We start from the raw sequence: 25390 nt of genomic DNA, 5'->3' as shown, positions 1-25390 counted from the left end.
AATGGCAGATTCTGCGGCAGTAACGATGCCGGTGGTGACCGAGTGAACCACCGCATCAATGTCGTCATTACAGAGAGGCTCATAAGCGGCAGTGGAGGAGAACAAGGCCCAGTCAGCCTTATTCATAGCCCATCTGCTAGGGCGCCCAGGAGAGTGACGCCGTGGCAGTGACAGAAAGATCGGAAAGTGGTCACTACCACAGAGGGCGTTATGCACACTACATTGGACAGAAGGTAAGAGGCTAGGGCTGCAGATCGAAAGGTCGATGGAGGAGTACGTGCCATGCGCCACACTGAAGTGTGTAAAGGCACCATCATTTAAAAGCGAGAGATCGGTCTGTGCCAATAAATGCTCAACGGTGGCACCTCGACCTGTTGCCACTGACCCACCCAACAGAGGGTTATGGGCGTTGAAGACGCCCAGTAACAATAAAGGTGGCGGCAATTGGGCTATCAGCGCAGCCAGGACATGTTGCGTGACATCACCATCCGGTGGAAGGTAAAAACTGCAGACGGTAACAGCCAGTGGCGTCCATACCCAAACAGTGACAGTCTCTAAGGGTGTTTGTATAGGGACAGACGCGCTGTGAAGAGAGTTAAGGACATAGATGCAGACGCCACCAGACACCATTTCATAAGCTGCCTGATAGCCACAGAGGGCGGGGGTTTGCATTGCCGGAAACCAAGATTCCTGAAGAGAAATGCAGAAGAAAGGGTGAGGGCTGATAAGTTGTCAGAGCTCAGCTAGACCGTGGAAGAAACCGCTGCTGTTCCACTGGAGGATGATACTGTGCATGGCTGAGAAAGGCGTGAAGGGACTTGCAAGGCAGATTACGACACTGCGCCACCTGCTTCCTCCAGCGGAGCACATATGTGAGTGCTATCCATGGTGTGTGAGGGATCAGTGAGATCGAGATCCTCAGCGGACGCCAGAATCTCCACCTCATCCTCAGACGCAGAGCTTGTAGGAAGTGGAACGGGTGCTACCGCAATGTCATTAGTCTTGGGGACTTTCTTCTTCTTCTGCTTCTCTCGCTGTGCCTTCGGTAGTTCAGGCTTGGAGGGCTTCACTGGGTCAGTCTCAGGGTAGGACGAAGACCATGAGGCCCTACGACCAGGGACTGGTGGTTGTTTCAGCCACTTGCGGGTGTCCACTTTTCTGCTGATCGGAACTTGCGAAGGGAGGTCCCTAAGGGACCCCTTCCCGCCGAGAGTAGCTGAAGAAATCTTACTCTTCTCTGGCTGGGAAGGGGAACTGATGTCCCCGATGGTTGGTAAGGTGTTGCTCCTGAAGGAGATGGAGCAGGAGCAACAGAGAGTGAAGTCCCCCCCCCCCCACAACCAAGGGGGCCAGTGGAATCTGACCGATCTTAGAGCCAACCATACGTGACGATGGGAGAACCGTTGTTGCAGCAGCGGCGTAGGTCGACGTCATTGCCACAGGATGGAGCCTCTCATATTTCCGTTTACCCTTGGTGTAAGTCAGGAGGTCCAGGGTCTCATATTCCATTATCTTCCTTTCTTTCTCGAATATTCTATAGTCCGGCGAGCAGGGGCAATGGTATTCTCCACAGTTAACACAGATAGGAGGCGGACACATGGAGAATTGGGATGCGAAGAACATCCACAATCTCGACATGTGATACTGGAAGTATCCTCTAAATGTTCCACAAAAAACTGAGGCTTGGTTGGCATAAAAGGTTCACCATCAACCCGCGTACAGACAAGTTACCGGGGTGAATAATTTCCACTGCTGTCTTTAGCCATACGTTCCTCCCATGGAGTGACCAGGGAGGGAAATGATCTCAGATCATATTTCTTGCCATTGAGGTTAGACCTCGATCGCTTAGAGACTGCTGGTGGAGGCCCACCAGCGAGAGATGATGTACCACGCTTCATTGCAGGTCATCTGCCATGATGCCACTCACTCCGACCAGGGGCTCTCCCCACGGGCGCCATCCAGCCACAGCAAAGACCACCTAGCAGGATGGCCTTTGCCGGGAGTCCTGATGCCCCAGAGGGATAGACATCTACTCCTCGGCATACGTGGGGAGGTAGCAGCTCAGGCATCAGCAGTGTGATCCCTGTGTAGTCAGGGGGCTACCACCAAGAGGGTACATGATGACTCCATCACAATGGACTGGCTACTGTGCCGGATGTTGGGTGTCAAAATATCCATGTACATCACAAGGGCAAAGATGGAAGTGCACAATGGAGGGAATGTATGCTTCCTGGAACACACTGCAGGGGATGTGGCTGGAAGCTCGATGTAAGTCTACCTCCATGACAATATCGGATGTGCCAGATCTTAGGGCAAGATGGATTTAAGATGCACCACGTAATGCGTCCTTCCCCAAATGGTACGCACTAGCGGAAAATTTGGTGAGGCGGTGGTCAAACCCCATAGGGGACCATCACAATAAAGGATGAAACAGTTGAGACTCCTTTTAGTCGCCTCTTACTACAGGCAGGAATACCGCGGGCCTGTTCTTACCCCAGACCCACAGGGGGTCGTGTTACGACCCAAACTGTGCGCAATAGGCGACATGATACCCAACTTCAATCCCGTCGTCCATATCGCAAGGTCCATCTTTGCAACCACGACACCATGCAGCGCGGTACAGATGGGCCCAACAACATGCCGAATGGATCTCTCAGGACTGGCATCACGTTCTCTTCACTGGTGAGTTTCGCATGCGCCTTCAACCAGACAATCGTCGGAGACGTATTTGGAGGCAACCTGGTCATGCTGAACGCCATAGACACACTGTCCAGCAAGTGAAACAAGGTGGGGGGTTCCTTGCTGTTTTGGGGTGGCATTATATGGGGCCGACGTACGCCGTTGGTGGTGATGGAAGGTGCCGTAACGGCTGACCGATACGTGAATGCCATCCTCCGACCGAAAGTGCAACCATATCGGCAGCATATTGTCGAGGCATTAGTCTTCATGGACGACAATTCGTGCTCCCATCGTGCACCTCCTGTGTGTGACTGCTTTCGGGATAACGACATCGCTAGAGTAGTCAGAATGTTCTACAGACATGAACTCTATCGAACATGCATGGGGTGGATTGAAAAGGGCTGTTTATGGACGACGTGACCCACCAACCACTCTGAGGGATCTACGCTGAATCGCCGTTGAGGAGTAGAACAATCTGGACCAGCAGTGCCTTAATGAATACAGGTATGCATCAATGCAAGAGGATGTGCTACTGGGTATTTGAGATACTGGTGTGTACAGCAATCTGGACCACCATCTCTGAAGGTCTCGCTGTATGGTGGTACAACATGTAATGTGTGGTCTTCATGAGCAATAAAAAAGCGGAAATGATGTTTATGTTGATCTCTATTCCAGTTTTCTGTACAGGTTCCCGAACTCTCGGAACCGAGGTCACGCAAAACTTTTTTTGGTGTGTGTAGTTGCTCGAGGAAACCATAGTCCGCCCACATTGTGAACTATGGTGAGGTCATTTGATAAGAGCCATTAATTTTATGCTTTATAATTTCATTCTGTTTTTTTCCTTGATATTTAAGTCATGGATCCAGACTAGTGTTGTGAGCTAAATGCCTTAATTTGTGTTTTTGACGTAATGTACGTTCTTGTGAGTTGCGGCGAATCTGCATGAAATTAATTGTCTACTCCCCACATTACTTAAGGGTGTGTGTGACTTCTAGTGTGATAAAGAATATTTCCTTTACTTATATGCGTAGATTTTGTGCTTTGGTCTTTTATGTCACGTTTGTTACTTATTTTAAGGTGCCTTATATTTTTTATCTATTACACTGCCGGAAAAAATAATTAGTGCACCCTTTTAGAGGTTTCAGATTCACTCAAGATTAATTGCTGCAATATTGCATATGGAGTACATGAAGTGATTACATGTACAGATCAAAAGTACAAGCAGTTCTGAAGTACCAGTTATCTACCCATGCTGAAAGACAAATACTAGGGCATGGTTAACCTTCGCAGGCGGCCATGCAGGCACGGACTCTGGGTTGGGTTGGATTGATTTGGGGAAGAGACCAAAATGCGAGGTCATCGGTCTCATCGGATTAGGGAAGGATGGGTTGGAAGTCAGCAGTGCCCTTTCAAAGGAACCATCCCGGCATTTGCCTGAAGGGCTTTAAGGAAATCACGGAAAACTTAAATCAGGATGGCCGGAAGCGGGACTGAACCGTCGTCCTCCCGAATGCGATACCTCGCTTGGTCGACTCTGGCATCAAAGATGGCGAATCTGGGAGACGTTCTCCCACACCAGCTTGACCGGTTCACGTAGTTTTGTAAGAGTTGTAGGTTGACGAGTTGCCTGAGTCGCTTCGCGCCCCCATCATACCCCACGTGTGCTCGTTTGAGGACAAGTCTGGAGATGGTGTTGGTCAGGGAGTTGCTGCACGCCTTGTGGAGCACACTGAGTTTCATCGATAGTGTGTTGGCGAGTGTTATCCTCTTGGAACAACATACCACCTACCTGTTGGCGAAAGAAAGGAACTAACAACATTCTGCATATACCGAGCACCCGTTAGCGTCCGCTGCAGAAACACAAAATGCGAACGAGGGTTGTAGCTTAGCGCACCCCAGACCATAAAGCCAAGTGTGGGGCCAATGCACGCTTCGAGACAGCGCCCGTCAGGTCCACGCCGTACGCGCAAACGACCATAACTTTCGTACAGGCAGAACCTGCTTTCATAACTGGAGACTACGGAGCGCCGTTCCACCTTCCGAATGGATCTGAAGGCACCAGTGGAGCCAAGCACGTCGATGTTGTGGCGTGAGTAGAAGACAAGCTAGAGATGTGCGTGTCCACAGTCCCACTGCTAGTAACCAGCTCCCAACAGTTCGTGGCGACACGTCTGGCCTGACATCCCTCTTATGTGTGCTGTGCTAGCTGTTCGATCTACCACTGCTGCCCTTACAATACGACGATCCTGGAGGGCGCCTGTGCTGCTTGGACATCCAGACCTTCGTCTAAGGGTGTGAGAATGTGCAAGTGACCGATGATGCCAGCGTCGTTGCACAACTGACGCAGCACTCCCAACGTACGTGGCATTTCACCAAAAGGACCACCTCGCCCAACGGAAAGCCACAATTTCGCCCCTTTCAGAGTTCCTCAGTTGGCTGCAGGAACCACGAGTAAATCTCCGTAACTTCCTTCCCACGTTTTCCCTACTCTGAGCTTTCTGGTTATGAGCATTCCGTATTAATGACACAGATGGCGCCCTGGTAGCTATGCCACTGTGCCATCTGTTGGCGGACAACGTTAAAACCATTATCAGTACATCTACTATCACGCAGGAGGCCTAAGCCGTCATTGGATCAAAATCGACGTAGTCTTTCCTGGAGTACCAATTTTTTGCGGCAGTGTATTTAGTTCCCTCAGCGAAAATAGCCTTTGTTCATTTTGGCATTTTATTTAAATAATATTTAGCCCTTAGTGATGGCCTAGTCGACTTTATATTTTGGCCTACTGAAGCTTGTGCATTGGCCTATATTTAAATTGAGTACTGTTTTATTCGGTCCACATGCGTGTGTTGCAGAACAGATTAGCCATTATTTAATGAATTATTTAACAGGAACTTCACTTTACGCCTTAATGGATCTGGTTTCATTCACCAAACTGTTATGCAACACGACAGTCAAACTTTACCTATTTTAGCAAGGCAACTAGCCAGATGATTACATCAGGCCCGTGTCATTACCATTTGCTACTTTTTTTTAACCAGCTGCCTGTGTTATAATTATTTGCCGTACCTTTATCTACCTTGTCGCCTGCCGGATCTGGCCCACTCTGTCCGTATTTGATCGGCTACTGCCGTTGTTTGCTTCCCTGTCGCCCCAAGGCTAGATGTTCATCTCACTTGAAATTTTTCAGTTATTAAGATTCTATGTAATTTTATCTAAATGCTTTCCCTGAAATGTTTAAGTTGATCTAAGAAACGCCGTCCAGAGGCGACCTGTAATATAAGTTCAGCCTACTGTTTGCTTAGCATTGTGCTGAAAATCCCACTAGCCGGCGCCGCAGTGGACGAGCGGTTATAGGCGCTACAGTCTGGAACCGCGCGACCGCTACGGTCGCAGTTTCGAATCCTGCCTCGGGCATGGATGTGTGTGATGTCCTTAGGTTAGTTAGGTTTAAGTAGTTCTAAGTTTTAGGCGACTGATGACCTCAGAAGTTAAGTCCCATAGCGCTCAGAGACATTTTTAAAAATCCCACACTACGATTACTTATGGACTTTTTGGGCTTTAGACGAATTTAAGTCAACCTTAAAGAAACTTAACAAATCGTAAGGCTTGTTTGCGTAATCACCGCCCGTTAATTCAGTTAACCTATAGATGTTCTTTCTTGTTCGAGTAACGTTATACTAGAGTTCAGGGTATGTAAAATTTGTAGTCTCCTTAAAACTCTATATCACTTCTCTATTACAGCTGTTAGTTACGATCGAATCACAGACCATCCTGAGACATAAACAACGATACTAATTACAGATTATATATTAAAGTATGATTATTTGTATCTAGATTAATCCAATACGTTAAATGCATCAAAACTACTGAATGTAAGTAGAAACTCGATTTCTACCCTACTGTTTGTGAAAATTGCAACACTAGAATGAATGGTCTCAAACACTCCGAAATTAGAGGATGTTTAGATCATTGGAACAGTAATAAGTAATTAACATTGAAAAGAGACGGCGAGCACATAGGCACAACAGTGCGATCTTTTTGGCGAACGGGCGGGCCAGTGTCACACCACGCTCATTCGGTGTACAGCCGTCAAACGAAATGGAAACGTGCAAGCAGTTGTCGGTTTGTCTCGTCGGCGTCAAAGGGCGCAAAATCGATATGTGAGTGAGGTCGAAGGGCCAGAAAGATTGGTCTCCGGTATCGGGTTTGTCGTAGCGTGACACAGCAGCTCGAACATGGGACGCTGTTAAAACAGTGCGTGTGGGATATAGGAGGGTCGAATGCATCGACGAGAGGGTACGGGACTACACAATGTATGACCACCATATTCTGCGCTGGGCCATGTCAGAACAGATTCTTCAGCAGTTTGGTTCGATATAGGAGCAGTGCATAGATGTATCTGAACGTATCTGTGTCGACGGTTCCTTGCTGTCTGATGTGGGCTGGACTGGTGGCACACATCACACTGCGCCGGTTTCTATTCACCAGTTACCACCACTGCCTAACTGTAATGGCCACATGAGCGCCGACACTGGCTTGTTTAGTGACAAAATATACAGTTTTCGAGTCAGTCCAATTTCAGCTTGTCCTACGGTAAAGGACGCGTACGGGAGACGCTGTAGTGGTGTATGCAATCAGGGAGACTTCACTGTTGAGCGGCATAGTGCACGAACAGGCTATAACAGGCGTGTTCACCGATGTGGTGTTGCGAGCTGGCTCGCGCTAATGCCTCAGCAGTCATCAACCAGCCGACTGACGGCGAGGAATGACATGGAAGGTGACGGGGGGAGGGGGATGGGAGGGAAGGGAAGGAGGAATTGAAACACGTCAGCCCGGAACGAGAAACTGTTGTCAGCGAGTCTATTCTATGGTCGCTTATGTTAGCTCCACAGAGATGTAGTCGCTTCGCGGTAGCTAATTAATGGTTCAAATGGCTCTGAGCAGTAAGGGACTTAACATCTGATGTCATCAGTCCCCTAGAACTTAGAACTACTTAAACCTAGCTAACCTAAGATCATTACGCACATCCATGCCCGAGGCAGGATTCGAACCTGCGACCGTAGCAGCTAATTAATGCTTTTCGTGGGAAATTTTTGCGTTGAGGAAATATGACACTGAAATGCAACTTAAATTTCTTTTGACTGATAAGCCGGAGAGCACGGGGTAAGTAAGTATGAAAGATGATAATTCTCAAGAATGGTGCAGCCTTATGGCGCACATCGTTTTCGAACGCAGTTTAAATTGATATAAAAAGGTACAAGAGGCATTCAATAAGTAATGCAACACATTTTTTTCCTCGGGCAATTTCGACTGAAAAAAGGTGGAATATGTTGTGAGACATCGAGTAGTATCCTTACTTCAGCCCCTATACGTAGCTTTCAAAATGCGGTCGGTAAGGGAGGTGCATTCCAAGCAGAGAGCTGTCAATGAATTTGTTTTGGCGGAAAAACAGAGCATCGCAGATGTTCATAGGCGCTTTCAGAATGTCTGTGGAGACATGGCAGTGAACAAAAGCACACTGGGTTGTTCGGCGACGCGTCTGTCATCATCGCAACAAAATCGTACAAACCTGTCCGGCCTCATGCGTGCCAGCAGGCTGCTTACAAATGTGACTCCTACAATGTTGGAACGTGCGGACACTCTCATTAGAGGTGATCGACAGTCAAACACTTCGCTGCACAACTGGACGTCTCTGTTGGTAGTGCTGACACACTAGTCCACCAGCTGGAGTGCTCAAACGTGCGTGGCCGCTGGCCTCCTAGCCGCCCAACAGAAGATCATAAAGAGCAACGAAAAAACATCTGTGCGGGATTGCTTGCGCGTTACGAGGATGATCGTACTATTTTTGTCGAACATCGTCACGGGTGATGGAACATGGGTTCATCGCTTCTAAGGGGAAACGAAACGGAAATCCAGGAGTGGCGCCGCACCATCTCTCCCAAGAACTGTGAAGGGATTATTCTCTTTGATGTCCTCCCTCATGGTGCAATTATCATCTCTGAAGTTTATTGTGAGATCTTCAGGAAATTGGTGTTCGTCGCCACAAAAATACAGAAGAACTTCTCTTTCTCCATGACATCACTATGAATCAGACAAGTGTGACACCTGACAGGAGCCCACAACTTATACATCTTCGTTATTACTCTGCTATTCACAATAAAGTGCCTAGCAGAGGGTTCAATGAACCACCTTAAAGCTGTCTCTGTACCGTTCCACTCTCGAACGACACACGGGAAAAACAAGCACTTAATTTTTTCTGTGTGAGCCCTGATTTCTCTTATTTTATCGTGATGATCATTTCTTCCTATGTAGGTCCATGGCAACAGAATTTTTTCGCAATCGGAGGAGAAAACTGGTGACTGAAATTTCATGATAAGATTCCGTCACAACGAAAAACGCCTTTGTTTTAATGATTGCCACTCCAATTCACGTATCATGTCTGTGACACTATCTTCCCTATTTCGCGATAATACAAAACGAGCTGCCCTTCTTTGTACTTTTTCGATGTCATCCGTCAGTCCCACCTGATGCGGATCCCACACCGCACAGCAATTCTCCAGAATAGGGCGGACAAACATGGTGTAAGCAGTCTCTTCAGCATGGCTTCAGAAAACATCGCTCTTGTGCAACGCAGCTAGCTCTATATTCGCACGAAGTAATGGCCGCTATCGACAGGGGATCTCAAGTTGATTCCGTATTTCTAGATTTCCGGAAAGCTTTTGACACCGTTCCTCACAAGCGACTTCTAATCAAGCTGCGGAGCTATGGGGTATCGTCTCAGTTGTGCGACTGGATTCGTGATTTCCTGTCAGGAAGGTCGCAGTTCGTAGTAATAGACGGCAAATCATCGAGTAAAACTGAAGTGATATCAGGTGTTCCCCAGGGAAGCGTCCTGGGACCTCTACTGTTCCTGATCTATATAAATGACCTGGGTGACAATCTGAGCAGTTCTCTTAGACTGTTCGCAGATGATGCTGTAATTTACTGTCTAGTAAGGTCATCCGAAGACCAGTATCAGCTGCAAAGCGATTTAGAAAAGATTGCTGTATGGTGTGTCAGGTGGCAGTTGACGCTAAATAACGAGAAGTGTGAGATGATCCACATGAGTTCGAAAAGAAATCCGTTGGAATTCGATTACTCGATAAATAGTACAATTCTCAAGGCTGTCAATTCAACTAAGTACCTGGGTGTTAAAATTACGAACAACTTCAGTTGGAAGGACCACATAGATAATATTGTCGGGAAGGCGAGCCAAAGGTTGCGTTTCATTGGCAGGACACTTAGAAGATGCAACAAGTCCACTAAAGAGACAGCTTACACTACACTCGTTCGTCCTCTGTTAGAATATTGCTGCGCGGTGTGGGATCCTTACCAGGTGGGATTGACGGAGGGCATCGAGAGGGTGCAAAGAAGGGCAGCTCGTTTTGTATTATCGCGTTATAGGGGAGAGAGTGTGGCAGATATGATACACGAGTTGGGATGGAAGTCATTACAGCATAGACGTTTTTCGTCGCGGCGAGACCTTTTTACGAAATTTGAGTCACCAACTTTCTCTTCCGAATGCGAAAATATTTTGTTGAGGCCAACCTACATAGGTAGGAATGATCACCAAAATAAAATAAGAGAAATCAGAGCTCGAACAGAAAGGTTTAGGTGTCCGTTTTTCCCGCTCGGTGTTCGGGAGTGGGATAGTAGAGAGATAGTATGATTGTGGTTCGATGAACCCTCTGCCAAGCACTTAAATGTGAATTTCAGAGTAGTCATGTAGATGTAGATGTAGATGTAGACCTGTTGCACTTGCTAAGTGTTCTGCCAATGTATCGCAGTCTTTGGTTTGCTCTACCCACAGTATTATCTATGTGAGCGTTCCAGTTTAGGTTATTTGTAATTGTAATTCCTAGGTATTTAGCTGAATTTACAGCCTTCAGATTTGTGTGACTTATCGCGTAATCGAAACTTAGCTGATTTCTTTTAGTACTCATGTGAAAAACTTCACACTTTTCTTTATTCAGGGTCAATTGCCACTTTTCACACAATATAGATATCTTATCTAAATCATTTTGCAAGTCTTTTTCATCATCTGATGACCTTACAAGATGGCAACTGAATGTATCATCTGCAAAAAATGTAAGACGGCTACTCATATTGTCTCCTATGTCGTTCATATAGATCAGGAACAATAGAGGGCCTATAACACTTCCTTGGGGAACGCCGGATATTACGTTTATTTTACTCGATGACTTTCCGTCTATTACTACGAACTGTGACCTTTCTGACAGAAAATCACGAATCCTGTCGCACAACAGAGGCGATACTCCGTAGGCACGCAGTTTGGTTAGAAGACGTTTGTGAGGAACGGTGTCGAAAGCCTTCTGGGAATCTAAAAATATGGAATCAATTTGACATCCCCTGTCGATAGCACTTACTACTTCATTAATATAAAGAGCTAGTTGTGTTTCACAAGAACGACATTTTCTGAATCCGTGCTGACTATATGCCAATAAATCGTTTTCTTCGAGGTACTTCTTAATGTTCGAATACAGTATATGTTCTAAAACCCTACAGCAAATCTACGTTAGTGATTTAGGCCTGCAATTCTGCGGATTACTCCTACTTCCCTTTTTGGATATTGGTGTGACTTGAGCAATTTTGCAGTCTTTAGGTACGGATCTTTCTGTGAGCGAGTGGTTGTATATAACTGGTAAATATGGAGCTATTTTATCAGCATACTCTGAGAGGAACCTGACTGATATACAATCTGGACCGGAGGCCTTGCCTTTATTAAGTGATTTAATCGTATGTTCTTGATTGTAATTCAGGAATATTTACTTCGTCTTCTTTGGTAAAGGAGTTTCGGAAAACCGTGTTTAATAACTCTGCTTTAGTGGCACTGTCATCAGTGACTTCAGCGTTGTTATCGCGCAGTGAAGGTATTGATTGCGTCTTGCCACTTCATTGGACTGTTCTTCGCTGCCCACCGTACAGCCGGGTGTCGCACCGCCCGACTTCCGTCTGTTTACCCCAATGAAGGATGCATTTGGCGGGAAGCAGTACGTCGGTGATGAGAGGGTTACTGATGCAGCAAGACATTGACTCCGACGTAGACGAGTACAGTGGTACTATGCGTGCAGACAGGTCTTCGCAGTAAAGTCGCATAAGACCGTTGCTTTGAATGGAGATTATGTTGAAAAGTTTTCTAGCAGAAAGAGTCGAAAGTAATATGACGCATTGGATTCCTAAACTGTTTTAAGAAAAAAAGGTGTTGCATTACTTAGTGAAGCCCCCTCGTATTCCGTGACTATTTTATTCATAATTTAACATAAAAACTGTATATAAATGAAGTCTATTAATTCTTGTTTGCACTAGTGCCAATATCTGGTGCTACTTTCTGAGCACCACCAATTCGAAGATAAACTTTATAGTTGCAGTCTGTGAGTGAGTGTCTGTGGGTGCGTTTTGTTCTCTGTGGGTCTGTAAGCTATTACAGTAGTTGGGCATCCTGCACTGACGTCTTGTAGATTGATGTTGGTGAGTCTGACTTTCTCTGTGAAGTTCATAGCTCAGATATAATGCCGCTTTTCATGAACTGTTCCTCACTTTAAGCAATGCACCATTAAGTATAAAGCTTACATCTGAGGTTGCTGTGAACTTAACCGACGGTAATTCGTCTGAAGACATGGCACAGTTTCCACAACCCCCGCGCTACATGGTGACGTCTGACCAGCCCATATTATCGCGAGCGCTGGCTGCTCAGACGGCGAGCGAGCGTGGTCGCTCGTGATCGCCAAGTAGCCTCGTGAACAGGCCTGGCCTATAATACCACTCCCAATAGGGCCTCCTACGCACTGAGAGGAGTATGAACAGCAACGGTGTATCAGGGAAGTCCGAGGCAATGCCGTTCCTGCAGGCAGCCTTACATGTGGATGCCACATATTAGCATGACAATTCCCGCCACATGTGACGGGGAATGAGCAAGCCTTCTTCGGAGAATGACGGGTGCTTTGCTGACCCACACGCTCCTCTAATATGTCATCTATCGAACGTGTATGGCATATGGGCGGTCAGCAACTGGTTAGATATCGTTCTGCAACGCCTGTCGATGCTTTGTAGGCACTCCTACAAACAATCTGGCTCTGTGTTCCGTAGCATCAAATCCAGGTATGCCGCAATATGTAGAGGATTGCACATGTGGTCGCGTACTGTAGTCACACTGTCAAAGAACGTGTACATTTATGTAATTCTGATCATTTGTGTCTACTCATGTCCCTAACTTAGGGAATAAATTTAATTGGAAACACATGTCTCAATCTCGGTGTTCCAGTTTTCAAACACAGTTGTGCACCTTAGGCTTTAAACTCAGGGTGAAGTACAAGGCTGAAGCTGTTGTTTAGTGGTAAATCTGGCAGTTTTAATAAAGAAGTAACATATAGATATTGTGCCGAAACATGGTTTTTCAAAATTATTTAAAAGCTGTAAATTATCCTTGCCTTCAAATAATGTCTACCGACTTCTATAGAATTGATATAATTAAATTTTCCTCGAGACATTTAAGTCACATCTTTAATTCCGATAATGATAGAGCTGAAGAATTTAATTACAATTTGTGCCACGGCCGGGACTTAAACCTGGGTGTCCTTGCTTCCTAAGGCGGGTGTGCCAGCTATTACACTATCATTGCACTGTAGGTAACACAGCTAAATGGACTACGCTAATCCAATGATTTCATATTGTCAGCTGTTGAACATGCTATTCGGTTGCCTCCATTCTTCGTTCGCTTGTTATGTAAGAGGGACGACGTGGTATTTCTTTTCTTATTCCAGATTAACAATCAAAGCAAGCTGCCCGATGCACTTCAGAAAATTCCCATTGGACGCGCAGAAGTGCCCTCTGCTCATAGGAAGCTGTAAGTACTTGCTCCACATCATAATCACTTGACAATTAAACTGGTAAAGGCATAGGATGTACATTTGTCTTGGATAAGTGTGTTTTGCATTAGAATAACATTAATTGCCTGTTGCTTATGACGAGCGAAATTGGATATATGTGATCAAAAGACGTTGTGTTTTCGTTAAAAACCGCTGAGAATTATAGTTGTTGGGTTTTTTGGTTTTGTTACTTTTTCAGTCTATTATCAGAAACTGTACATTGGTTATAGAATTTACAGTAGGCCTAGTCAGCAAAAACAAGTTCAGAAAATTCATACATATACACACAGTTAACAAGCTGTGAAGTACCTTCGCTTAAAAATTCAGTCAAGTATTCATGTATAGCCTCGTTATTTGTATGATGATGTTGCGAGCGCCCACAACAGTAAGGTGACACCTAGGAAGTGCTTGTTCGTGTTTCTGAAATGAGACTGAAGGGTGAATGGTAACTGCAAGCGACAAATAAAAAAGCAAATGTTCCTTATAATTTGTGGCTACTATACAGAAGAAGTGTAACAGGCACTGTATTTATGAAGCGCAACAAATACGAAGGCTTTATGTGATAGTATACGTTGTTTTAATATCTTATACCACGAAAGAAATAACTAACGTGCCATTATGGATATTGAAGAAATGTAAATGGCTGATGATTTTCCCGTACTAATCCAAAACGAGAATATTTAATGTATGTTTATCGGTGCTTTCACAGAAGTAACTGACGATAGTCCACAATTCCTGCCGAAGCCACGCTGCAGATAAAAACTGATTTCGCTGCCAATGCTCTGTCATTGAGTTATAACCCATTTCTCTGACAGCAAGGAGTAAAGGGGCAATCAACTTTTACTTGTAGGTGGAAAATTCCTGGGATACTAGTTCGTGAACAATTTGTCGCCAGTTGCTTCTGTCAGTAGTTATCAGTGTTTTAATAACTGTGAGCGTACTTACGCTGCAATACAGTATTGCTATTGGTCGAAGGCCTTGGTAAACCACTAATTTTTAGTGTCAGCTAAAGTAAAATTCGAGGAGGCGACGAATGGAGTTATTGGAGAAGAGACCACATTCTCATTAAGATAAAAATGCTTCATTCGCCTTTTATGATTTAATATCTTTGTTGCAGAAACATGCTTCGTCTAATTACGTTAGCCACCATCATCGACTATAGCAGAAATTATTATTAGAAATATTTCGTGCAACAGGTTCGTAACATACGTAGTGAGCATTAGCAGCATTCTTACACGTTATCTGAAACTCTGAATTAATTCGTAAAATACAGGTCGTATGTAAAGTACACAAGCGGCTAGACGCAGTCAATACCTTCGCTGAGCAGTGCCGATGGTACTGTTACCGACGACTGTGCCGCTAAAACGGAATTATTGAACGCAGTTTTCCGAAATTCCTTCACCAGGGAAGACGAATGGAATATTCCAGAATTTGAAACACGAACATCTGCTAGCATGAGTTTCTTAGAAGTAGATACCTTAGGGGTTGCGAAGTAACTCAAATCGCATGATACGGGCAAGTCTTCAGGTCCAGATTGTATACCGATTAGGTTCCTTTCAGATTACGCTGATACAATAGCTCCCTACTTAGAACTCATATACAACCGCTCGCTCACCGATAGATCTGTACCTACAGATTGGAAAATTGCGCAGGTCGCACCAGTGTTTAAGAAGGGTAGTAGGAGTAAACCATCGAACTACAGAACTATATCATTGACGTCGGTTTGCAGTAGGGTTTTGGAGCGTATACTGTATTCAAACATTATAAATCACCACGAAGGAAACGATCTATTGATACGTAATCAGCATGGTTTCAGAAAACATCGCTCTTGTGCAAAACAGCTAGCTCTTTATTCGCATGAAGTAATGGCCGCTATCGACAGGGGATCTCAAGTTGATTCCGTATTACTAGACTTCCGGAAAGCTTTTGACACCGTTCCTCACAAGCGACTTCTAATCAAGCTGCGGGCCTATGGGGTATCGTCTCAGTTGTGCGACTGGATTCGTGATTTCCTGTCAGGAAGGTCGCAGTTCGTAGTAATAGACGGCAAATCATCGAGTAAAATTGAAGTTATATCAGGTGTTCCCCAGGGAAGCGTCCTGTGACCTGTGCTGTTCCTGATCTATATGAATGACCTGGGTGACAATCTGAGCAGTTCTCTTAGGTTGTTCGCAGATGATGCTGTAATTTACCGTCTAGTAAGGTCATCCGAAGACCATTATCAGTTGCAAAGCGATTTTGAAAAGATTGCTGTATGGTGTGTCAGGTGGCAGTTGACGCTAAATAACGAAAAGTGTGAGATGATCCACATGAGTTCGAAAAGAAATCCGTTGGAATTCGATTACTCGATAAATAGTACAATTCTCAAGGCTGTCAATTCAACTAAGTACCTGGGTGTTAAAATTACGAACAACTTTAGTTGGAAGGACCACATAGATAATATTGTGGGGAAGGAGAGCCAAAGGTTGCGTTTCATTGGCAGGACACTTAGAAGATGCAACAAGTCCACTAAAGAGACAGCTTACACTACACTCGTTCGTTCTCTGTTCGAATATTGCTGTGCGGTGTGGGATCCTTACCAGGTGGGATTGACGAAGGACATCGAAAGAGTGCAAAAAATGGCTGCTCGTTTTGTATTATCACGTAATAGGGGATAGAGTGTGGCAGATATGATACGCGAATTGGGATGGAAGTCATTACAGCAAAGACGTTTTTCGTCGCGGCGAGATCTATTTACGAAATTTGAGTCACCAACTTTCTCTTCCGAATGCGAAAATATTTTGTTGAGCCCACCCTACATAGGTAGGAATGATCATCAAAATAAAATACGAGAAATCAGAGCTCGAACAGAAAGGTTTAGGTGTTCGTTTTTCCCGCGCGCTGTTAGGGAGTGGAATGGTAGAGAGATAGTATGATCGTGTTTCGATGAACCCTCTGCCAAGCACTTAAATGTGAATTGCAGAGTAGTCATATAGATGTAGATGTAGATGAATCATCTAAAACATGTATCGCCAACACTGGGGGAATGGAAAGTGCTATTGATGTGCGGTTTTTATAGGATTGGTAATCAGGGGCTCGTATTATTAGTCAATCAACAGGTTCTAATAGTACTTAGGAAGTGCATTTTTTGTGCAGACATACACTTCTTAAATGAAACAGTACCTATGGACATTAACAAACCAAAAGTAGGGTAAATTAGAATGTCACTGGCGTTTGTTTGCAGCTTTCTAGTGCGATTCGTTTATGAGACATTGTATTTTTAAAAGTTCTGACACCGACACTCATACAATAACTATGATAGCAAGCACTGAAGAACAAGTGCATACACTAGATATGTAGATTCTGACCAGTACCGACAGAATTGACTATCACAGATTGTGTTCAAAGTGACCGCCGGCAGCGGCAATACACGTATCGTCTGGTATGAAACAACTGTTGCACTAGTGCTAGCATTTCGGCCGAGATGGTCGAGCGGGCTGCAGTAATACGTCGTTGCGTATCAGCTGGTATGTTATTGTAGACAGCTGTTTTCATCTTTCCCTCAGAAGTCAACAGCCGTCAAATCCGGGGATCGGGCCAGCAAGGTACACGTCCTCTGCGTCTAATCCAACGATTTGGAAACAATTTGGAAAGACATGCTTTAGTATTTCGTGCACTATGGGTTGGACATCCGTCAAAAGTTGGTACCATAGGTTCCTCCTAGTCTGCAGAGGAACGTCTTCTAGCATCCGTGAAAGAAGGTCAATCAGGAGTCTCCGATACTTGTGCGTTTTCAGGGTTCCGTCAAATAAAAACGGGGAGCTGATGGTTCACTATTCCACACTACACGTTTACATCCATTGACGCTGGTGTTCCTCCTGACGAAGCCAACAGAGATAGTCAACAGAACAATAGTGCATGTTTCAGCGGTTTACATTACCACTTTCACGTATCTAGTTGAAGAATTTGACAACTAATTCCCGAGATGGTAGACGTTTATTGGGATTTCTTGCCGCATACACTGTACAAGAGCGGACTGCATTCTTCCCACTGTCTCCATACACCATGAGTATGTCGGCTTTTTCTGCATTGGTAAATTCCACCTTCCAGTCACAACCTGCTGGTTCAAATGGCTCTGAGCACTATGGGACTTAACATGTGAGGTCATCAGTCCCCTAGAACTTAGAACAACTAAAGCCTAACTAACCTAAGGACATCACACACATCCATGCCCGAGGCAGGATTCGAACCTTATAATTTGTAGACAACTAATCACAACGTACCATAAAAAATTCCATTACAGTAGTTACAAGCACATAAGATACGGCGTCATTTTCACTTGAACAAATTAATTTTTGACATTACAATCTAAACCTAAAATTCGCAATAAAGATTTTATCTGCCGGCCGCTGTGACCGTGCGGTTCTAGGCGCTTCAGTCTGGAACCGCGCCACCGCTACAGTCGCAGGTTCGAGTCTTGCCTCGGGCATGGATGTGTGTGATGTCCTTAGGTTAGTTAGGTTTAAGTAGTTCTAGGGGAGTGATGATCTCAGATGTTAAGTCCCATAGTGCTCAGAGCCCATCACCACGGCCGGCCACAACCTGCTGCTTGGACTGTCATCCACTAACTGACTAGCAAGTGGCAGTGCTCTCAAGGAACACAGATGTAACCATGCAAGGTCAATGGCACAAAAAAAAGTGTCGGTGTCGAAAATTTTCCCAATACGATATGTCGTAAACGACTCGCACTAGAATCCTGCAACAAACACCACTGACATTCTAATGTCCCCTACTTTTAGTTTAGTAATGCCAGTAGGCATTGTTACATGTAAAAAGTCTAGTTTTGCACAAAATACAATTTATAGATATTATTACTGTTCGTTTATTGGATAACAATACCACCCCTGTCTACTAGGCCATTCTGTGAAAATCACACATCAGCAGCAGTTTCCGTTTCCGCAGTGTTTGCGGTGCAAGTTTTAGGGATCCTTGGTTCCAAGTGATACTAGCATTACAATAAGACTAGCGACCTAACTATGCCTGACCTTCATGCAGCAACCAAAACCTTGTTACCATTGCTTAGTGTGGAGACACGTGGTGTGTTGTGACCTGTTCAGGGACAGACTACCGGAATATACGAAAGCCTGACCTCTCCATGCCACCTTCTCAATCGCTGACGGCTTACCTCTATGGTTGATCCCTCGCAGATAAGAAATCGAAAGGAAGCGTGCTACGCTGCTGGACATTAAAATTGCAAAACGGTGCTGGCTGCAAGCAAGAAATGTTAAATAACCATGAAGTGTAATACATGCTTCGATACACAAGTGATTGCTTTTCCAATGCAACCATGTAATATAGGTAGACACAAAGCCATCTACATATTTTATCTATTATATACATCTGTATCTCCACAAGTCATGGAGGGTACATTTGGAACCTCTATTCCCCCCCCCCCCCCCCCCCTCCCCTTTCCATCTCCAATCTTTCCCTGCTCCGTTCGCGAATGGCGCATGCAAAAAGGGATTGTCGGTTTACCTCAGTTCTTTTTCTACATCGACACCTCTGTCTTCTTCTGTTACGTCATCAGACAATTCCTCTCCCTCAAAGAGGCCTTCATTGTACTCTCCCCACCTATTCGCTCTCTCCTCTGCATTTAACGGTGAAATTCCCATCGCACTCTTAATATTACCATTCTTACTTTCAATTTCACCAATGATTGTTTTAAATTTCGACATGCAGAGTCGGTCCTTCCGACAATAATTTTTTTCTATTTCTCAGTGTTAGATTTAAACTCCCTTATTTTCTCGATGTAGTCATTTCTCGAGAAGTATATGGAAGAGAGCGATATGTCGACCATCTCTTCTCGGAACGCACTCTCTCGAATTTCAACAGGAAACCTCTCCATAACACGTAAAACACCCACATATGAGGAAAGATTACGCAGCAGGTTTCTTATGCTGAAATTTCATTTACGTGTTTGTTCGTGGGGAAATCGTTTTACGTGTCAAGTTAGAAGGAAAAACGTCTACCACCACGTGCTGGAATGTCACAGCGGCAGGGTTGTGTTCTTTAGAGACTGGAGTGTTTCACTCCACTGCGTTATTGCTCGTGTTGGACGGCATCCTATGCCTCTCATGTGAATATGGAATGGATGGTTTTAGGAGGTCTATACTCAACGTCGTGTAGTATTTTAGCTACCCCAAGCGTCTGTCACTCGGCCACGCAGTATCGAACATCACATCATGTACCTTGAGTTAGGAAATGGGCTTGTTTGCATCAAGATAAATACTGTAACTAGTTGCAAGGATTTGGGTGAGTGGCTGATATTAGGCTACAGAAAAATTTTAATTGAAATCAAATTTAACAAGCCTTTATTTCAAATTATAGTTTCAAAGAACTTTACAATAGCAAAACACACTCCTGGAAATTGAATTAAGAACACCGTGAATTCATTGTCCCAGGAAGGGGAAACTTTATTGACACATTCCTGGGGTCAGATACATCATATGATCACACTGACAGAACCACAGGCACATAGACACAGGCAACAGAGCATGCACAATGTCGGCACTAGTACAGTGTATATCCACCTTCCGCAGCAATGGAGGCTGCTATTCTCCCATGGAGACGATCGTAGAGATGCTGGATGTAGTCCTGTGGAATGGCTTGCCATGCCATTTCTACCTGGCGCCTCAGTTGGACGAGCGTTCGTGCTGGACGTGCAGACAGCGTGAGACGACGCTTCATCCAGTCCCAAACATGCTCAATGGGGGACAGATCCGGAGATCTTGCTGACCAGGGTAGTTGACTTACACCTTCTAGAGCACGTTGGGTGGCACGGGATACATGCGGACGTGCATTGTCCTGTTGGAACAGCAAGTTCCCTTGCCGGTCTTGGAATGGTAGAACGATGGGTTCGATGACGGTTTGGATGTACCGTGCACTATTCAGTGTCCCCTCGACGATCACCAGAGGTGTACGGCCAGTGTAGGAGATCGCTCCCCACACCATGATGCCGGGTGTTGGCCCTGTGTGCCTCGGTCGTATGCAGTCCTGATTGTGGCGCTCACCTGCACGGCGCCAAACACGCATACGACCATCATTGGTACCAAGGCAGAAGCGACTCTCATCGCTGAAGACGACACGTCTCCATTCGTCCCTCCATTCACGCCTGTCGCGACACCACTGGAGGCGGGCTGCACGATGTTGGGGCGTGAGCGGAAGACGGCCTAACGGTGTGCGGGACCGTAGCCCAGCTTCATGGAGACGGTTGCAAATGGTCCTCGCTGATACCCCAGGAGCGACAGTGTCCCTAATTTGCTGGGAAGTGGCGGTGCGGTCCCCTACGGCACTGCGTAGGATCCTACGGTCTTGGCGTGCATCCGTGCGTCGCTGCGGTCCGGTCCCAGGTCGACGGGCACGTCCACCTTCCGCCGACCACTGGCGACAACATCGATGTACTGTGGAGACCTCACGCCCCACGTGTTGAGCAATTCGGCGGTAAGTCCACCCGGCCTCCCGAATCCCCACTATACGCCCTCGCTCAAAGTCCGTCAACTGCACATACGGTTCACGTCCACGCTGTCGCGGCATGCTACCAGTGTTAAAGACTACGATGGAGCTCCGTATGCCACGGCAAACTGGCTGACACTGACGGCGGCGGTGCACAAATGCTGCGCAACTAGCGCCATTTGACGGCAAACACCGCGGTTCCTGGTGTGTCCGCTGTGCCGTGCGTGTGATCATTGCTTGTACAGCCCTCTCGCAGTGTCCGGAGCAAGTATGGTGGGTCTGACACACCGGTGTCAATGTGTTCTTTTTTCCATTTCCAGGAGTGTGTATAAATATTTAATCATTTACACTGTTAGAACCAGCTTGAAAATGCTGTCCTGAAATCTTGAAACAGTAACATAAGATGAAAGACGTTAATCCGACTTTTTGTGTAATACTAGTTTTTACAATTTCATCCTAAGAGTTCCGAAGCCAGTTGAGTGTTCGTCTTGGCTTATGGGTACAACTGTTAAATAATAGAACTAAAACAGAGATAAATTACTCTGTAAAAGGATCACAAATACAATTTTTTAAGGGTAACGTATATTAAGCAAACGAATCCTGACACTAAATTTATCGGCAAGAAAGAGAGTAATTATTCAAACAGAAAAGTGATTTAATTTGATGTAACTGCTATAATGAGGATGTGACAGAAGCCTAGAACAATAGCTTAAAACAGTATAGAATTAAAATTTTTCTCATACAGAAGTGGACATGATAAAGACATTTACAATGAAACTAGTATAAATTAAATGGTATCTGAACACACAGAACAGTTTCGTAGAGCACAATGAGTAGCGTAAAAGCCAGTGACTGTACAATTGTTCAACAGCAGAAATATTAAAAGCATTTACCAAAAAGTAGTAAAGCGAACTGATAGGTCAGGACAGAAAACCGTTCTATAAAACACAGCACATAGCATAAAAGCTGATGAGTAAACACTGGAAATTCCTGCTAACCATTTGCAAGAAAACTCAAGACAATATGGTGACTTATAAGGAAAGCAACGTATCTCTTTTGCATAAGTTAAAACGAAGCATCTGGTAGATTCTGGTTCGGCGAAGCGCTGACTTTTGAATACGCTATTATGCGCCAAACACGTTGAACACATGCATATTGATCAGTTCGGTGTGGCAGCTCAAGATAGTCACACGAAAGCCAAGGTTTTAAATTTCACGTCCAAGTAACCGTACACACAGGAGAATCGTACAAACATGCCGTCATTTCACAATCGGACAGACTCCCGTATGGTCGACATAGAAATAAGCATACCTAGCGCTGAGAAACAACTGAAAGGTTTGAAAGTAAATAAATCACCAGTCCGGAGAGAACCCCAGTTCGATTTTACGAAGAGTATTCTACAGCATTGGTCTCTTACCTAACCTGCATTTATCGTGAAACTCTCGCCCAGCATGAAGTCCCTAGTGACTGGAAAAAGGCGCAGGTGACTCCAGTATATAAGAAGAGTAAAAGAACGGACCCACAAAATCACAAACCAGTATCCCTAACTTCGGTATGCTGCATAATTCTTGAACATTTTCTCAGTTCCTATATAATGAATTTTTTTGAGACTGAGAAGCTTAGCCGGCCGATGTGGCCGAGCGGTTCTAGGCGGTTCAGTCCGGAACAGCCCTGCTGCTACTGTCGCAGGTTCGAATCCTGCCTCGGGCATGGATGTGTGTGGTGTCCTTGGGTTAGTTAGGTTTAAGTAGTTCTAGGTCTAGGGGACTGATGACCGCAGATGATAAGTCCCATAGTGTTTGGAGCCATTTGAACCATTTGAGAAGCTTATATCCTCGAATCAGCATGACTTTAGAAAGTATCGCTCGTGCGAAACTCAGCTTACCCTTTTCTCACATGATATACTGCGAACTATGGGTGAAGGACAAGAGGCAGATTCTATACTGCTAGATTTCAGGAAGGCATTTGACTCAGTGCCCCATTGCAAGCTGTTAACCAAGGTGCGAGCAGGTGGAATAAGTTCACAGATACCTGAGTGCTCGAAGACTTCTTAAATAATAGAATCCAGTATGTTGTCCTCGACGGTGAAAGTTCATTAGAGACAATGTATCGGCAGGAGTGTCCCAGAGAAGTGTGATAGGACAGCTGTTGTTCTCTACATACATAAATGATTTGGCGGACAGAGTGGGCACCAATCGGAGGTTGTTTGCTGATGATGCCGTGGTGTGCAGGTAAGGAGTTGAAGTTGATTAACCGTAAGAAGTTACAAGGAGACTTAGACAAAATTTCTAGTTGGTGTGATGAATGGGAGCTAGCCCTAAATATAGAAAAATGTAAGTTGATGCTGATGAGAAGGGTGATCAAACCTGTGGTGTTCGGATACCGTATTACTAGTGACCTTATTGACACAGTCATGTCGTTTAAATATATGGACGTAAAGCTGCAAAACGATATGAGGTGGAACGAGCGTGTGAGAACTATAGGAGACAAGACGAGTGGTGGAGTCGGTTTACTGGGAAGATCTTAGGAAACAGTGGCTCACCTGTAAGGCTGACCACGTATAGAATACTGGTGAGACCTATTCTTGAGTAATGCTCCCGTGTTTGGGGTCCGTACCATGTCGGATTGAAGGAAGACATAGAAGCAATTCAGAGGCAGGCTGCTAGATTCGTTACCGGTAGGTTCGAACAATACGTGTTACGGAGATGCTTCGGGAACTCAGATGGGAGTCCCTGCAGGGTAGGCGACGTTCTTTTCGAGAAACACTACTGAGAAAATTTAGACGACCGGCCTTTGAAACTGACTGCCGCACAATTCTAATGCCGCCAACATACTTTGCGCGTAAGGACCACAAAGATGCGAGAAATTAGGCCTCTTACGGAGGTATACACAGTGGATCCCCTCGCTCTATCTGCAAATGGAACAGGAAAGGATATGACAAGTAGTGGTACAGTATAGTGTATGGTAGATTCTCGCCTTTATGAGTACAGCGGAGCGACTTCTCAAAGAGGCCCAGATCAGCTCGCAAAACCTGTGGTCAACATCAATGGCCGAATCTTAGCAGTCTGTAAATGGCGTCTAATCGCTAAATATAGCGCCGGGTAAGTCTTGGGCCGACGGGAACTTGATTCGTTTCAGTAGACCACAGTGATGATGAGAGAGACATGGATTTATACTACAGTTAGAAACGATTAACCTACTGAAGATCGTAGTCAGCAAACATGATCCACACATCTGACAGTCTTCCGGTAACTCCAACCAACGCAACTTGTACACGTAAGACATCACTACGGAACTGCTGAACACACATTGACCCACGGAATTGTCGTCTGATGTCACTGGAGCGTAGACATGTGTCTCACTTCCGGCCGAAACGCAAAGGCAGCTCTCCCGTCACTGATACGCCTCCTAGCTGACATTGCAACGCTGGTTGATCGCCGACAACGTGCAGAGATGTTCAAAGCCGATCAATACACTCGAGACGGCACAGAATTGGCTCAGATATCCACACGAGCACTGCGGCAATAGCTGAAGCTGCAACGACTGTCAGCACCGCAACCTTTGTTGCGATTTCCTTAGACGCGGCGCGGCGACAGTGTGCGGCCAGCGACAACGCTGACGGCAACGAGTAGTCCTGGCTCTGCGTGCGGCATCGTAGTAGAAGTATCCATATGCGGTGGTTGCGGGAAGAATTAAAGCTGATATAAGGGGCAGTCAAGTGAAAATAAGACTGTAATGAAACTTTTTTTATGCGGTGTCGGTTTTTTTCAGACACGTATAAATAAATATATCTGCCTCAATCTCGAATAATAATACCTTCAGCACGGATACACTCTTCATTCGACCTCTTGCCGGAGTCAGGTGAGGTTGCGAGCACAAAGGACAATGGACAAGGAACACTATGTACATAGTGTGCGACATAAGGGAATTTGGATGAGACGGGAAGCATGCTAGGATAGCGGAAATGGACAAGGCTACCTCTGGCGAATGCTGGGTAATCAGTTTTCGAGTCCCGGCCTTATACAAATTTTCACTTGTCGGCACTGGATTTACGACGGCTATTCGGAAAGTTAAGAAGGATCGGTCGCGAAATGGAAACCACACTAAATTTCGGATGAAGCTTCGCGCAGAAGCGTTGGACGATGCCCGTAGATAGCGTCACGTCGCTCTTCTCAGTTCTAAGCGTACGATGAGCGCCAAAAAATGCCTAGAACATAGTGTCTCCCGTCAAGTACGAGTGCCTGCCACGAGATTTCGTCTGATTTAATGCAAACCCACATAACGCAGCTGTC

At 45.4% G+C, this 25390-nt stretch overlaps 1 protein-coding gene across 3 annotated transcripts in view; it reads left to right on the top strand.

Moving 5' to 3' along the window:
* LOC126355973 (uncharacterized) overlaps positions 1–25390 on the top strand; it is a 185466-nt gene that overhangs the window by 118966 nt on the left and 41110 nt on the right. For all 3 annotated transcript variants that reach the window (XM_050006579.1, XM_050006580.1, XM_050006582.1), the window contains one exon: positions 13503–13585. In XM_050006579.1, the coding sequence (XP_049862536.1) occupies positions 13503–13585 (83 nt within the window). The remainder of the gene's footprint in view (positions 1–13502; positions 13586–25390) is intronic.

Source organism: Schistocerca gregaria, chromosome 3 (genome assembly GCF_023897955.1).
Source record: "Schistocerca gregaria isolate iqSchGreg1 chromosome 3, iqSchGreg1.2, whole genome shotgun sequence".
Classification (NCBI taxonomy): Eukaryota; Metazoa; Arthropoda; class Insecta; order Orthoptera; family Acrididae; genus Schistocerca; species Schistocerca gregaria.
The sequence above is the reverse complement of the archived record's forward strand: the minus strand, read 5'-3'. Positions and strand labels throughout refer to the sequence as shown.